Source organism: Punica granatum, chromosome 5 (genome assembly GCF_007655135.1).
Source record: "Punica granatum isolate Tunisia-2019 chromosome 5, ASM765513v2, whole genome shotgun sequence".
Classification (NCBI taxonomy): Eukaryota; Viridiplantae; Streptophyta; class Magnoliopsida; order Myrtales; family Lythraceae; genus Punica; species Punica granatum.
This window is the reverse complement of record NC_045131.1, coordinates 11,722,680-11,735,778: the sequence shown is the minus strand read 5'-3', so window position 1 is coordinate 11,735,778 and position 13,099 is coordinate 11,722,680. Positions and strand designations below refer to the sequence as shown.

At 41.4% G+C, this 13,099-nt stretch overlaps 2 protein-coding genes across 2 annotated transcripts; one reads left to right on the top strand and one right to left on the bottom strand.

Moving 5' to 3' along the window:
- The first annotated feature begins 210 nt into the window (after positions 1 to 210).
- LOC116209559 lies at positions 211 to 10,066 on the top strand. The gene is made up of 13 exons (XM_031543222.1): positions 211 to 813; positions 1,764 to 1,836; positions 1,935 to 2,056; positions 2,164 to 2,571; positions 2,657 to 3,996; positions 4,107 to 4,489; positions 4,576 to 6,305; positions 6,418 to 6,575; positions 6,911 to 7,062; positions 7,421 to 7,578; positions 7,938 to 8,759; positions 8,861 to 8,937; positions 9,598 to 10,066. The coding sequence occupies exons 1-11, from the start codon at positions 706 to 708 to the stop codon at positions 8,157 to 8,159; spliced, it is 4,854 nt and encodes a 1,617-aa protein (XP_031399082.1). The 5' UTR covers positions 211 to 705; the 3' UTR covers positions 8,160 to 8,759; positions 8,861 to 8,937; positions 9,598 to 10,066.
- A 67-nt stretch (positions 10,067 to 10,133) lies between these two features.
- LOC116209560 (pentatricopeptide repeat-containing protein At4g15720-like) lies at positions 10,134 to 12,112 on the bottom strand. Its single transcript, XM_031543223.1, is given in 2 exon segments — positions 10,134 to 10,549; positions 10,551 to 12,112. Coding segments are annotated over 2 exon segments (1,641 nt in total). The 5' UTR covers positions 11,864 to 12,112; the 3' UTR covers positions 10,134 to 10,221.
- Positions 12,113 to 13,099: the final 987 nt, after the last annotated feature.

The following is a 13,099-nucleotide window of genomic DNA, read 5'->3' as shown; positions in this document are numbered from 1 at the left end:
ATAAATAGCCACACGCGCACATGAAGAACAGAACACCAACCCGACCGAGCAGACACAATTAATTAATTATATATATTTTTATTATAAAAAATTAATGAATATTTATTTATTAAAAATTAGAATTCGAAAATATTCTTAATTTCGGAAAATGAAAAAAAAATAAAATTGAAAAGAACAAAAATGGAAACAAGAAAATTAGAGGAAAAAAAGGGCCCAGCTCCGTCTCTGCTGTTCACATCAAAAAACCAGAAGAGCGAGAGAGAGAGAGAGAGAGAGAGTCTGAAGGGAAGGGAAAATCGGAACCAATCCCAGCTCGCAATCGGAGCTCGCCCGAGTTAATCGGAGCCGGCACTGATCGATCATCCGGTATTCGGCACCGGACCTCCGATAATCGCGCCGGCGGTTTGGGGGTGGGGGAGTGCTGGTCTGTGTTTTCGTCTGTGTGTGTGAATGTTTATTAACCCCGGGGAGCGAGACTGGATTTTGTTTGAAGTCATGTGAGGAATCTCCCATGTGGGTTTGTCCATTGGGAGGGGGGGGAAGAGGTTTCAGGGGGATTCCGGTGCGATTGTTGAGTGTTGATCAATTAGGGCATGTGAGGAATCGCCGGAGTGATGCTGGATTTCAGGGAAGTCGGACTAGGGTTAGGGTTTTGCAGGGGTTAAGGGGTTGTTTGGGTCTCTAGGGTTCGTGGTTGTTGCGGTTATGGAGGAGAATAATAGCACCGAGCTTGAAGAAGGCGAGGCTTGCTGTTACAGGGAGGAAGAAGGCAGCAGCAGCAACTTTGACCCTGATATTGCCCTCTCTTACATTGTAAGGGCTTGACTTTTTGTTCCTGATGTCATAAAGTCGGAGTCTTTGATGTGAATTCTGGCTCATTATGGGAGTTCAGGGCTCCTATATAGAGTTTGCAGTCAGTTTAGCCTCCAGATACTGCTGCTTTTTGTCTTGGCATGGGGGCTGATGGCTGCTTTGGTTAGAGAGAAAATTTGAGCAGAAACTTGAAAACCTGACTGAATTCATGATAAACATTGGGGCCTTCAAGATGGAAGTATCCAAACGTGACCTGGTAGAATTGATTGCATCTGGTAGAGACCGAATGATCTTCTCGGCAATTATTCGGGAATTCTGATGTTGTAAAGGACCTGCACCATATGGTGCATTTTGGTTTGTTTTAATTTGTCAAACTCCCCAACACTTAAACTAGGCATCTTTACAAATGAAAATTAACACGTGTTATATGAGGGCACATGCATTTCCTTTCTAAGTTCCTTTGGAAATCACTGTCCGTAATTCATTCTCCTGACACTTGCATGGCAAAGTTTTACTTGAAGGGAAAATGCGACAGAAGCATTGTAATTTTCACGGTTTGAATGAACTTAGAAAGTGGTAATTACAACATACCACTTTCTGGACTTGGGTTTCTCTCATGAGCTAGTATTTTGGAGAGGTTCTGTCTACCTGTTCTGGGAACTAATTGATGTCAGGGTTGAGTTCCTGAGATAGTTGATTGGTTTGTTAAGTTGTATATATTACTGCAACGTGTCATGATCATATCATGACAAACGAGCACTGGTTAAAAACTTGTGAGAAGCTGTTCGTGTGCCTCATGGTATGGGTAATTAGGACAGGTCATATTCATGTTGAAAGTTACATAATTCTCATATTATTTGGTTGTGTTTGCTTAATCAGCTGTTTTTCTTTTTTTTTGGATAAGTGGCTTGATGTTACATTACTGATGACATAGCTATTTCTTGTTCAAGGATGGGAAGATTCAAAACATTCTGGGTCATTTCCAGAGAAATTTTGAAGGTCTTCTCTCTGCAGAGACTTTGGGTGAGTGCTTTGTCATGGAAGTTGTGAGGAAAAGAAGCATAAATACTCAGTATTTGTGACTGAGAAATGATGTTATGAGACTTCAATTATTTTAACAGGGCCAGCATTTGGTGATTACGGTTCATTTTTACCTACCTATGAACGGTCGCCTTTGTCTCGTCAAAAGAGCCCCGAAAGAAGCAATGTCTCGACTAAATCTCGGAACAACATACCTTCTGCGGTACATAGTTGTACTTCTTCTTGGTTTTCTTCATCATTAGTGGAAGAAGTTTAGATTGAGATTTTCTCGCCAGAATTTATAGAAATGATTATTTTTGTCACATGCAGGGTTTGATGTCACGGATCTTGCAAGCTCCTGCAACTGCACTGCCTTCTTCAAGGCTTAAAAATGCCCAGAGTAATGCAGATAATTTGCAAGATAAAAAGTTCCCTAGTGGGAATCTTTCTGTCAAACAAGTGAAGCAAGAGCCAAGTTCCTCTTCTGATCCAGTTGCTGAGAATCCCACCAAAGGTGGAGCTTTAATTATGTCTGGCAACAGGACTAACCTGAGAACACTGAAGGTTCGCATCAAAATGGGTTCTGATAAGATCGCCAAGGTGAATGCAGCACTTTACAGTGGCCTAGGTCTTGAAGGCTCGCCATCCACATCATTGGGTAGCAGTTCTCAGGAAAGTGGCGGATTCCCATCACTGTCTGCGGGAGCCACTGATGAATCTCCTGGCAGCATTCTTCAGGTGGATGCCATTTCGTGGTATCTATGTTGTATATTCTCACTCTTGTCTGGTTATATTAAATGAAATTCTTGGTGCTTTGAAACAGGCTATGACTTCTTTCCCTGTTGCTTGTTCTGAGCTTATATCTCCTCTTCACGAGAGTCTTATTTCCTTGGTAAAGGAAGGAGTATTTGCCAAGGATAATAAACCTGCAGATAATATTAAAGTCAGTCCAGGACAGAATACTGAGCCAGTGGATCAGTTAGTTCCCAAGCAGGGCGATGCTGTGCTGTCAAAGGTGAAGAAAATAAAATCAGAGACTAGAAAGGAAAAAGCAGTGGAGATGAACAAAGGAAATGCTGTGATTGTTGATAATAAAACGTCATTTCCAGGGAAGAAAAAAATTAACAATGAGATGCTGGATGGTGAGGCTAGTCTGCGTTATAACTTGGAAAAAGCATCTTTGTCTAACACAGGCGATGCTGGTGGGGAACCCAGAAAGATGGCTGCTAAAGCATCTGAAGTCTTTCAGGAGGCCAATAGGGTTAAGGTGACAAGGAAACTTAAATCAGAGTCTTTGAGGGAATCACCATTGAAGCCAATATCTGGCCCTGATTATGGTTTGGAGATGGAAAAAAGGCAGAGGAGTCCGGTTGTGAAGTCTGGAGAACATGGGGTTTCAAGCTCCCAGGGTGCTAATGGTCAATTTGCTCCAACAGAAAATGGCAAATGGAAAGAGGACAAAGTTTCTGTGCTCCCAAAAGACAGACAGCATGTAGCCAAAAATGAGGAAGATTTTGTTGCTGGGGAAGTTGATTCTTTGAAATGGAAAGCCGGTCATGAAGCTCCATGTCATGAGCACAGTGACACTGGTGTTCCTTTCCGGGATGAAAAACAATTAATTGGAGGGCAAAAGAGGTCAACGGGCAGCGGATTAGAGGACAAAATTGTTCTTTCAGGTAAAGATCGATTGAGAATTGTTGCAGGTCTTCCAGGGAAAGATAAGAAGGGACCTAGTCATGATATCCCTCCTACGAAAAAGAAGGGGCTGAAGCTAACGTCTAGGAAGCATATTAATAAACTCGGTAAACAGGTAGATGCTTTGGAGAGCTTTAATGGGGAACAGAAACATGTTGGGGCACCTTCAGCTGGAAGGAGGAAGGATGCTAGCTCCACCTATCTTGGGGTAGATAATGATGATGTTATAAATAATCCAAGGGAAATCAAGACCAATGGAGTTACTAACAGCTCATTTTCTAGGGCACCTGCAAAAGGTGCTGTAGGCGTCATCCCTGGTGCTCCCATTGCTGAGATGGTCCCAGCTGCACCTTCACTATTAGATAATTGGGTTTGTTGTGATCTCTGTGAGAAATGGCGTCTTCTGCCAAATGGTAGAAAACCAGAGGACCTTCCCAAAAGGTGGATGTGTAGCATGCTAGATTGGCTGTAAGTTCTACTCCACATTTCTCGGATTCATTAGTAGTGTCAAAAATTCATGCGAGTTAGTTAATCAGACTTGTGTACTGTTTTGATTGTTAGTCCTATTTTTGTTGCAGGCCTCGAATGAACAGTTGTGACATTCACGAGGATGTGACTACAGGGATGATGCGCAGTCTGATTCTATATCCAGGTGTTGGAAGTCAGGATCAGGCTAATGGATCCGCACTTGGAGTCACTTCCAATGTTCAGAATCTAGGGCAAAATCCACAAAATGTGAGCACTATTGAGACAGATGGCGGGGGGACGAGTAAGCTGGGTCCTAAGGAAATGCTAAAGAAGCTCAAGGCCGAACCTGTCAAAAGAAGAAGCTTGAATAACATGAATCAATCTCCTGCTGAACTGAATTCATTGAGAAGATGTAATTTGTCTGAAAGCAAGTCACAAGACTTGGCTTTGGGCGAAAATATGCTGAAGCAGAAAGAGAAGAACCTGAATAGAGGTATCAATCTGAAAAAGTTGACAGTTTTTAATTTGATCCTCATGTTCTATCTGATAACTGACTTCTTTCTTTCCCAATGTCTGCAGGTGATATGAAGTTGATCAAAGAGAAGAGCAAGAGGAAATCTGATCAATTTGACCTTGAGACCACCAAAAGGGCTAGAAGAGAAGAAATCAATAATGGTGCTAAACATGGAAATGCCGACACCGAAGTTTGCAGAACAGGCCTCAGCTCGGGGAAGCCCAAATTGACTCTTGTAAAGGGTAAGGGTCATTTCGATGAATGCAGCTCTCCTGAGGAAGTGAATCATGGTCATGGGGGCAGATTAATAGTCTCTGTTAAGAATCTCAGCAATCAAGCTCAGTTCTCAACAGATAGCCCTTCAGTGAATTTGAAAAATGTTGTAAAAGGGAGCAGCTCATTGAAGAAAAGGAAACTGAAGGGATCTCAGGACGATCAGATTGACGGCGGGCCATATCATCATTCCGCAGAGGATAGTAAGTTAATAACAAAGGAGGAGACTGGTGAATATATGATAAAAAAAGAAAACAAGTCTAGGGTTCAGGAAGCTGTGATAAGAGACTCTAGTAGCAAAGATGGCAACAGCAGGTCAGGGAAAGACGGTAAGGCAATCAGGGAATTTTCCTCTGGGATTAGAAATCATTTTACTGATGATGTGGAAGAAGACCGGCATCCCAGCAAAAGTAGGAAAAAATTGGCCCCTAAACAGGCTACTTCGAGTTCTTCAAAGGTATCGGGCTCCCAGAAATCGAGAGTGAATTATGAGGTGCAAAGTTCACCTGTGGAATCTGTTTCCTCCTCTCCCTTGAGGGTCACCAGACCTGATAATCTAACTCAACGGAATGCTGTGAATAGAATTCTGCCGGTTGTGGATAATGTCAGCAAAGGCTCTCATGATAAAGTCAGTGGTGGGAATAAGCTGTCTGGGGCTGTTATGGATAAAGGCCTCTTACAAAGAGAGGCTAGACCATCTTCTGGATTTGAGAATGGCAATATTCTTGATGGAACTACTGATTATCTACAGCATGGTGATTTCCCTGTGAGTCATACTTCTCATGACAATGGTGTATATGCAGAGCAATCTGGGAATGCTCTGCGCCAGCGGAAAAAGGGAGACCTGTCTTCTTTAGCATCTAATGGTAAGGGCAGAAGCTCTGCATCTGATTCTGATAGAGACAAGGTAAAGGCTCTTGAGACAGCTGGTAAAGAGGAAGCAGAACATCTAAAAAAGGGGCAAGGACATGAATCTTTAGCGAAAGCTCCTCCCTTTGGCCAAGTTCGGAGTCAAGTGCATCCTGACCCGGCTCAGAAGAACGAAAAGAATCACACAAGGAGGGATCTGTCCAAACAAAATAAGCATGTTGAGTCACATGGGAGAACAGGCAATCATTATAGTGATTTTGGTCTTGAATCTCCAAGTGAGAATACTTGTTCCGATTCTAATCGTCGAATGGGAGCTGCTCCTGTGTCAGTAGAATCCAGAAGTGGGAAGGAGAAGTTGCTCTCACATCTGGAGGAGGAAGGTAAGCAAGGGACACCTAGTCGGGGTTCTCAGCTTGTAGGGCCAAGGATTACATGCAATGGGCTCCCAGTGGATGCTGCAAGCAATGGTGAACTATTAAAAAGAAACAAAAGGAACGGCGTCTCCAATTGTTTGGAACGTCTCACATCTGAAATGCATGATGCAAAAGATACGCTATCATCCAGTCCATCAAGAGCTAATCAATCTGTTCAAACAGCTTTTACTGTACTGAAGGAAGCAGAGAAACTCAGAGACTTTGCAGATCGTCTGAAGGTAGGGCTATACTGACTTTAGAAGTTGGACATTGTCTTTTGTTTGGGTTGTCACCGCTTTTTTAGGCCACAGATTGTCACCACTTGAGGAATGATTTTTTCTGTATCTGTAGGGAACTAAATTTGGCTTTGAAGGTAATGAGTCATGTTTCACAGCTGCTCTGAAGTTCCTTGAGGGAGCTTCATTACTAGAAACTGGCAATGTTGAAAGTAGCAAGCAGCGGGAGATGACTCCTATGCAGGTGTACAGTACAGCTGCAAAACTCTGCGAGTAAGTAAAATTATCTTAATATAAAGACTATTAAATCACTTAAAACAATTTTTTTTAATTATGCTTCTCTAATGTATGGTTGCTTCTGGATAATATTAGCATTTGTATTTGTGTTCGGGACTTATCAGAAAAAAAAAAAATTAGTGAACAGGACTGGTTGTCAACTCTGAACTTTTTTATCATGCTCTTTTTTTTTTTTTACCCCCCTTCCTGTGGACATGGAAACTTAGGCTAAAGTGTGCTTCCCATTTAGATTGATATGGCACCTTAGTATATTTTTGTGGTTCATTGCTTTAGTTTTCATTGATATGCTGCTCAATCTCTCAATTCGGCAGATCCTGCGCCACTGAATTTGAAAGATGCCAAGAATTGGCTTCTGCTGCTTTGGCCTACAAATGCATGGAGGTGGCATATATGAGGGTAGTGTATTGCAAATATGCTAGCCTAAACAGAGATCGGCATGAGTTGCAAGCAACTCTACATCAAGGTATTCAAGCTGAGTGTTGATGAGATGGTACTTGCAAATGCTCTAATTATATGAACAAAGAAGCAGCAGTTCTTTTTCAGGCTGCCATTATGTGGTACAGAGCTTGAAAGGGAATAGACATTTATAAAGCAGTTACATTTTTCTGTAATGAAAAAATGTATATGTTGCCAGTGAGCATTTACAAATTTTGTTGGCCAATAGACATTGACCTTTTTTATTCTTAGATTGCTTTTTTATGACGTGTGTTTGATCTCGATCTGGCCCTTATATAGCCTTTTATGACAAGTATTAATAAGGCTCTTGTTTTTCTTATTTTCAATCGTGGAACAAATTCTTTGACATTGATATGTTTCTGTAGGTGAATCTCCATCTTCTTCAGCATCAGACATTGATAACTTGAATAACCAAGCAGTAGCAGATAGGTCTAATCTGTCAAAAGGAGCTGGTTCTCATGCTGTTGGAAATCATATTGTTGTTGCTCGTAATCGCCCGAGCTTTGTGCGACTTCTTGACTTTGTAAGTCCTCTGGATTTCTTTTGTCCCCATTATTGTTGCTTGAAGCTGCTAAGAAGAATCTGTGAATGTCTGAACTGTATTACAATGTTCTTTGTGAATATTCTTGAAGTGGCAGGCCTAACTCTATCGAGGAATTCTTATATCTACTGCAGAAAGAATTAATTCCATGTCATGATTATAGGATCAAAATCGCAATCTGAGTTTATTTGCTGGGGACTTATCTTGTTAACCTTTGCCAGCTCCGTTCTGTGAAGAAAAGTTAGACTTGTTTTTCCAGATAATAGACTGGTGGTCCATCTGTGCTATAACTACACGTGCTAGCATAAGGTTTTGAGCTTCTTGGCCCTTGATATTTGCAGACACATGATGTTCATCTCGCGATGGAAGCCTCGAGAAAGTCCCAGGATGTTTGCACAGCCGCTAGTGCAACCATGGAAGAGTCCCAAAATAAGGAACATATAATAACCTCCTTAAGAAAGGTTATTGATTTCAGTTTCCAAGACATAGATGGACTACTACGTCTCATGCAGCTGGCAAGGGAGGCCATAAGTAGGCCGGGTTTCAGCAATGCTAAAGAATAAGTCGACCCCTCTGTATATATCATGTGTTTGCTCTGATTTATTAGCCCTTCCCCCTGTGAGCAAAGGATAAGAAGTGGGGGAAGCATAATTAGTAATCGCCCAGTGAGATTAATCATGCTTAGGAAGGTCATCAGTAGCTACCTTTCTGTACATCTGTACAAAGTGAGATGAATTGCTGATTTTGTACTTTTACTTTTTGCTCATCGGCTATTTTTTGATGTGGGGTAGAGGCTCATGAACTCTCACACCCATGGGGTCGAGACACGGGGGGTGGGTTTCTTGGACTTTTTGGAGGTATAGATAGGAATTTTTGTAATATTACTGTTTTATGATTCTTTTGGCTCTCTAGTAAAATGAGAGCAGAAGCGAACATCTTCTAGTAATCAGAACCATTAAGTCAACCATTTTCAGGAGGTTGACTGCTTTATATAGTGAACAATTTTGACTGTGATAAGTGCTGACCGGTGGATATTTTCCCAGCCCTTCCTTATGGTACAAATTATTCTTCTTGATAGAAGATATCTGTACATATTTAGCACACCCTTGAGCTTTGGTCTTGGTCGCTCGTGCCAGCTTTTCTAATCTCTCGAGCTGTGGGAGGTACGTTTTCCAGTATTAATCCTTGCAGAAGTCCTTATGCTCCATAGTGTGTTGTTATTGTACTCATTGTATGCGCTTTTACTGTATGTTGTCATTAGCAGAGCTAAATGTTCTTTTGGGTCCACAAAGGAGAAGGCTCAGCTCAGTGGGATTGCCACTTCTTGGAGAACTAAAACATGTGAGTCAAATTAACCAAGTGCTTCTATTTCCCAATCTCTGAATCGGTAGTGGTTCTACTTGCGTTGAGATCACATGCACTTAATACTTTCTGGGATATAACTGCACTGAAACAAATGTGAAAGTTCATCATATCCTTGCTTGTGGTTTGGCACGTATTGTAATTGAATGTTGCTAGGGTGAGGATGCTCCTTCAAAGTGTAGTTTTAAGGATGCTCTAAAAATAACAAGACTTGCTATTTGGCAAGAAATTTCAAACTAATAAGTTCCTTACAAAAGAATGCGTCATCTTATTAAAAGGTAAGTTTCTTATTGTTTAATTGGTATCTTATTATATTAAAAAAAATAAGTGTCGTGAAAACACAAGAATCTTGTTATTAACAAGTCGACAGTCATCCGACACACTATGATGTGGCACTCTCTCATTCGTCTCTATAAACTCCTCATTTTAAGGAGGCCCGTAATGGAAGTTAATCCCATTGTAATTTACTCATCTTGAAAGATGTGATTGGAGGATTAATGTCAGTTTCCACGATCAGTGCTAATCTCCTACATTAGGATGTTCAGAAATGGATAGTCGGATTAGTTAATTACTACTGATGATCTCTGTGCATTTTGGGATTTTCCCATTATATTTGTTCTGAATTTTGTTTTTTGGCAGTTTTAAAGATAATGGCAAAAGTTGTCCATAACAATTTCTCTATGATGAGGAAGGAATGGAGACCGAATCCTAAAGGTGAAGTTTGAAGACTGCAAGATGGAATCTTCGGCAGTTGGGTGACGTTGTGTTCTGGTCGTACTGAGGTTTATAAACACTCCTTGCGTCTGTGACTCCTCTTTGAAAATGTTAGGATCACAATACTTGAGAAACTCAAGACAGATCCTATGTTTCATCGTGCAATTGTTGGGGCTACCACATTTAGGGCTGTGTTGTGTATGTTCGGCAGAAATTGCAGAATGTGAGAATGAGTTGAGCAAGAGGCAGTTAATTTATGACACTGATCTTCCGGAGGGTATATTGCACATTGTACAAGAATTTTTTATCTTTGATCTGCCCACGGTGTGTGCAAACTTGGTCTTCCAGAGGATGGATGCCACATTGTACAAAAAGTTATGATCTTTGATCTGCCCATGATGAGTGTAAACAGTTTTGACATGACCGGTTCTCAGTTGTTAATGAAGCAGCGGCATCTTTGGTTCTAAGAAAGCTGTGATTCATTGTATAGATGGTTCTCAAAATGAAAAACATCAGTTTCGATGGTCCGAAACCTGTCCTTATGTTGTGTCAATATGTATTTGTTGCTTCTGCAGATCTGCCACTTGAACTGAGAATGGGGCAGCCCTTACAATTGTGTATTTCCCATGTAGTCTCAGGCTCATTTTTCATCTCCCTCATCCTCGCTTCCATCTCTCTTAGCAGACCCACAACCTCCCCGCTCATCGGGAAGTTCAGGTTCCCAGCATAGAACGTGTGTGTCGTGTTACTGATCTCAACCCAGCTGCAGCCGGGCTCCTTCCTAACCCCTGCTCTTTTCATCTGTGTGCGGACCCTGCCTGCATTGGTCCAGTCCCCTACGGACAAGTACGCATTGGACATTGCCACGTAAGCGCCCGACCTGCTGCTGGGTTCTGATCATCCACCTGCTGGCTTCGGCTGCAATGTCTACCCTCCCTAGGAGCCTGCTCGTTGACAGGAGCGTACCCCACAAGAGACCTCTTTCTTCCGGCCTCGTTACATTCACAGATTTTACTAACCAGTAGGCTTCGTCAATCCTGCCTGTCCTGCCCATCATGTCAACCACGCACGTGTAGTGCCTGGTGTCTGGCAGCACCCCGTGTTTCCAGTGCATTGAGTTCAAGCACTCGAGGCCTTCGTCAACAAACCCTGAGTGGCTGCAAGCGTGCAAGATCGCGACAAAGGTGACATCGTTTGGCTGCAAGTTCCTAGCCACCATCTCAGCCAGGAGCTCCAGGGCCAACTTCCCGAGTCCATACATAGCGGACCCAATAATTATCGAAGTGTAGGCAATGACAGAGGGATTCTCTACTCTCCGGAACACTCTGTTGGAGTAACTAAAACAACCACACTTCGAGTACATGTCCACGAGGGCGCTTGCAACGACATCATTCGTGTCGCTTCCCAAACGAATCACAGCCCCATGAGCAGCTTTCCCTGAAGATAACGTGCCAAGGCTTGCACAGGCACTGATTACACTAGTTAACATAAAATGATTCGGCGAATTCTGAGCTGAACTTTCAGTAAATTCCTTGAAAAGACCAAGCGCCTCATGTGCCCGGGCATTCTGGGCATATGCGCTGATCATCGAAGTCCAGGAGACGACGTTCTTCCTGCAACCCATCAAGTTGAAAACCCGTCTAGCTTCGTCGACACAATTGCATTTGCCATACATATCCACGAGGGCAGAGTAGACAACAAGGTTGTCTGGTAGATCCAAAACCTCGACATGGGCATGGATACTTCGGCCCATCTCGAGCTCGGCAAGAACCGAGCAGGCATTCACCGCCGTCGTGAGAGTGAAGTCGTTCGGAACCACAGCACCTCGGTATATCTCAGCATAAAGCTGCAAGGCCTTATCGGGCTGGCCCACAGCGGTGTAGCCTGCCATGAGGGAAGTCCACGACACGACATTCGGGTCGGGCATTTCGTCGAATAGTCGGTGCGCATATTCGATGGTGCGGAGCCGGACATAGCAGTTGATGAGGTGATTAGCGGTGAGAGTGTCATTTAAGAATCCGGACTTCAAGATGTGAGAGTGGGTTGAGACTGCAGAGGAGAGGTCCCTGCAGCTTGTGATAAGCTGTCTAACGGATTGGGCTCTGGTGTGGTAACGGGACGTTATTATGCTTTGGCGCCAAGGAGTCCGCGGGACGGTAAGGAGGAAATTCCGTTTTAACGGCGTCTTCATGGGGAGAGGGGAGCTAAAGGGTCCTGACCCGAGACGGTATGGCTAGTTAAAAGGTAAGGGAGACGACCGAAGAGGGGCACGGGCCGGGGTGGTCCGCTCCGCGTTTCTGAAGAAGTGCAAACCAAATTGACTCACTGTTATTTGCTTTAAAGGAATATATTGACTTGGAAAAAATCGGTTCGATTTCATATTTTGTTCTACCGTATTACTTATGATTAATAGAGAAGGAAACTGAGCATTGCTGGTTCAGATTGCACATGCTTGCCTCATCTTTGCTGCGCATGTTAGATGTAAGAAGTAATGCAAAATATGGAACAAACTAGTATATATTTTGTCCTGTGCGTTGTACATGTTCGTTATCTTATACTTTTCATTATCCTCATATAATTACATGCCTCAAACTAGAAACAATATTTTCTTATTTCAAATTCGAAACAGTAATCAATAAAATTTTTCGGATGATTCAATGATCATCTTGCCGCTAATTGTCTTTTTAATATTTGTTATGTTATCTATTTAACCATTAATGCAATATTACAAAGATTTGTCACAAAAATCAGTTCATACATAGTTTACTCCTTTTTTTTCTTTTCTAGTAACAAAGTATTTTTTAATATCCTTATAGTCAAATATTAATTTTTATTTTTTTATGATTATAAATTCAAAGAATTAGTTTTTTGCGATAAACTTTTATATTTAGTTTATAAAATTAGTGGCTTGAGATAATCTTTTTGAAAGAACTAAATATAAAAATTGATTATTTAGTTTAGTATTCTAACTCTTGCAATTGCACCGTCTCATTTTCAGAATTACATTATTTATTTATATTTTTGTGATAAACAAAAGTTGCTTATAAAAAAAAAGAATTTCCAATAGTTTATTTCAAATATTGCAATAAAATAATAGGAGATGAGATTAGACTAATTTTGAGATGGCTTGGTACGTGAGATAATAACTAACAGCCTCAATTAGTATGCATTATATAATTATTTAATTTCAAAATATCAAATGAGTTTATGAAAAAAATTTCATTCAAAAATACCTTAAACAAACCTCACTTACATGATTTTCATAAAACACTTTTTTGTGATGACCTCATTTCAAAATATATAATTCTTATCTTTTTATAATACCATAAGCTAATAGGGTTAATGGGCTTATCATATTTTATTAAATGCAATATATATGATCAATTAATTATCTTACAGTAAAATTTTTATAGTTATTTAATTTCAA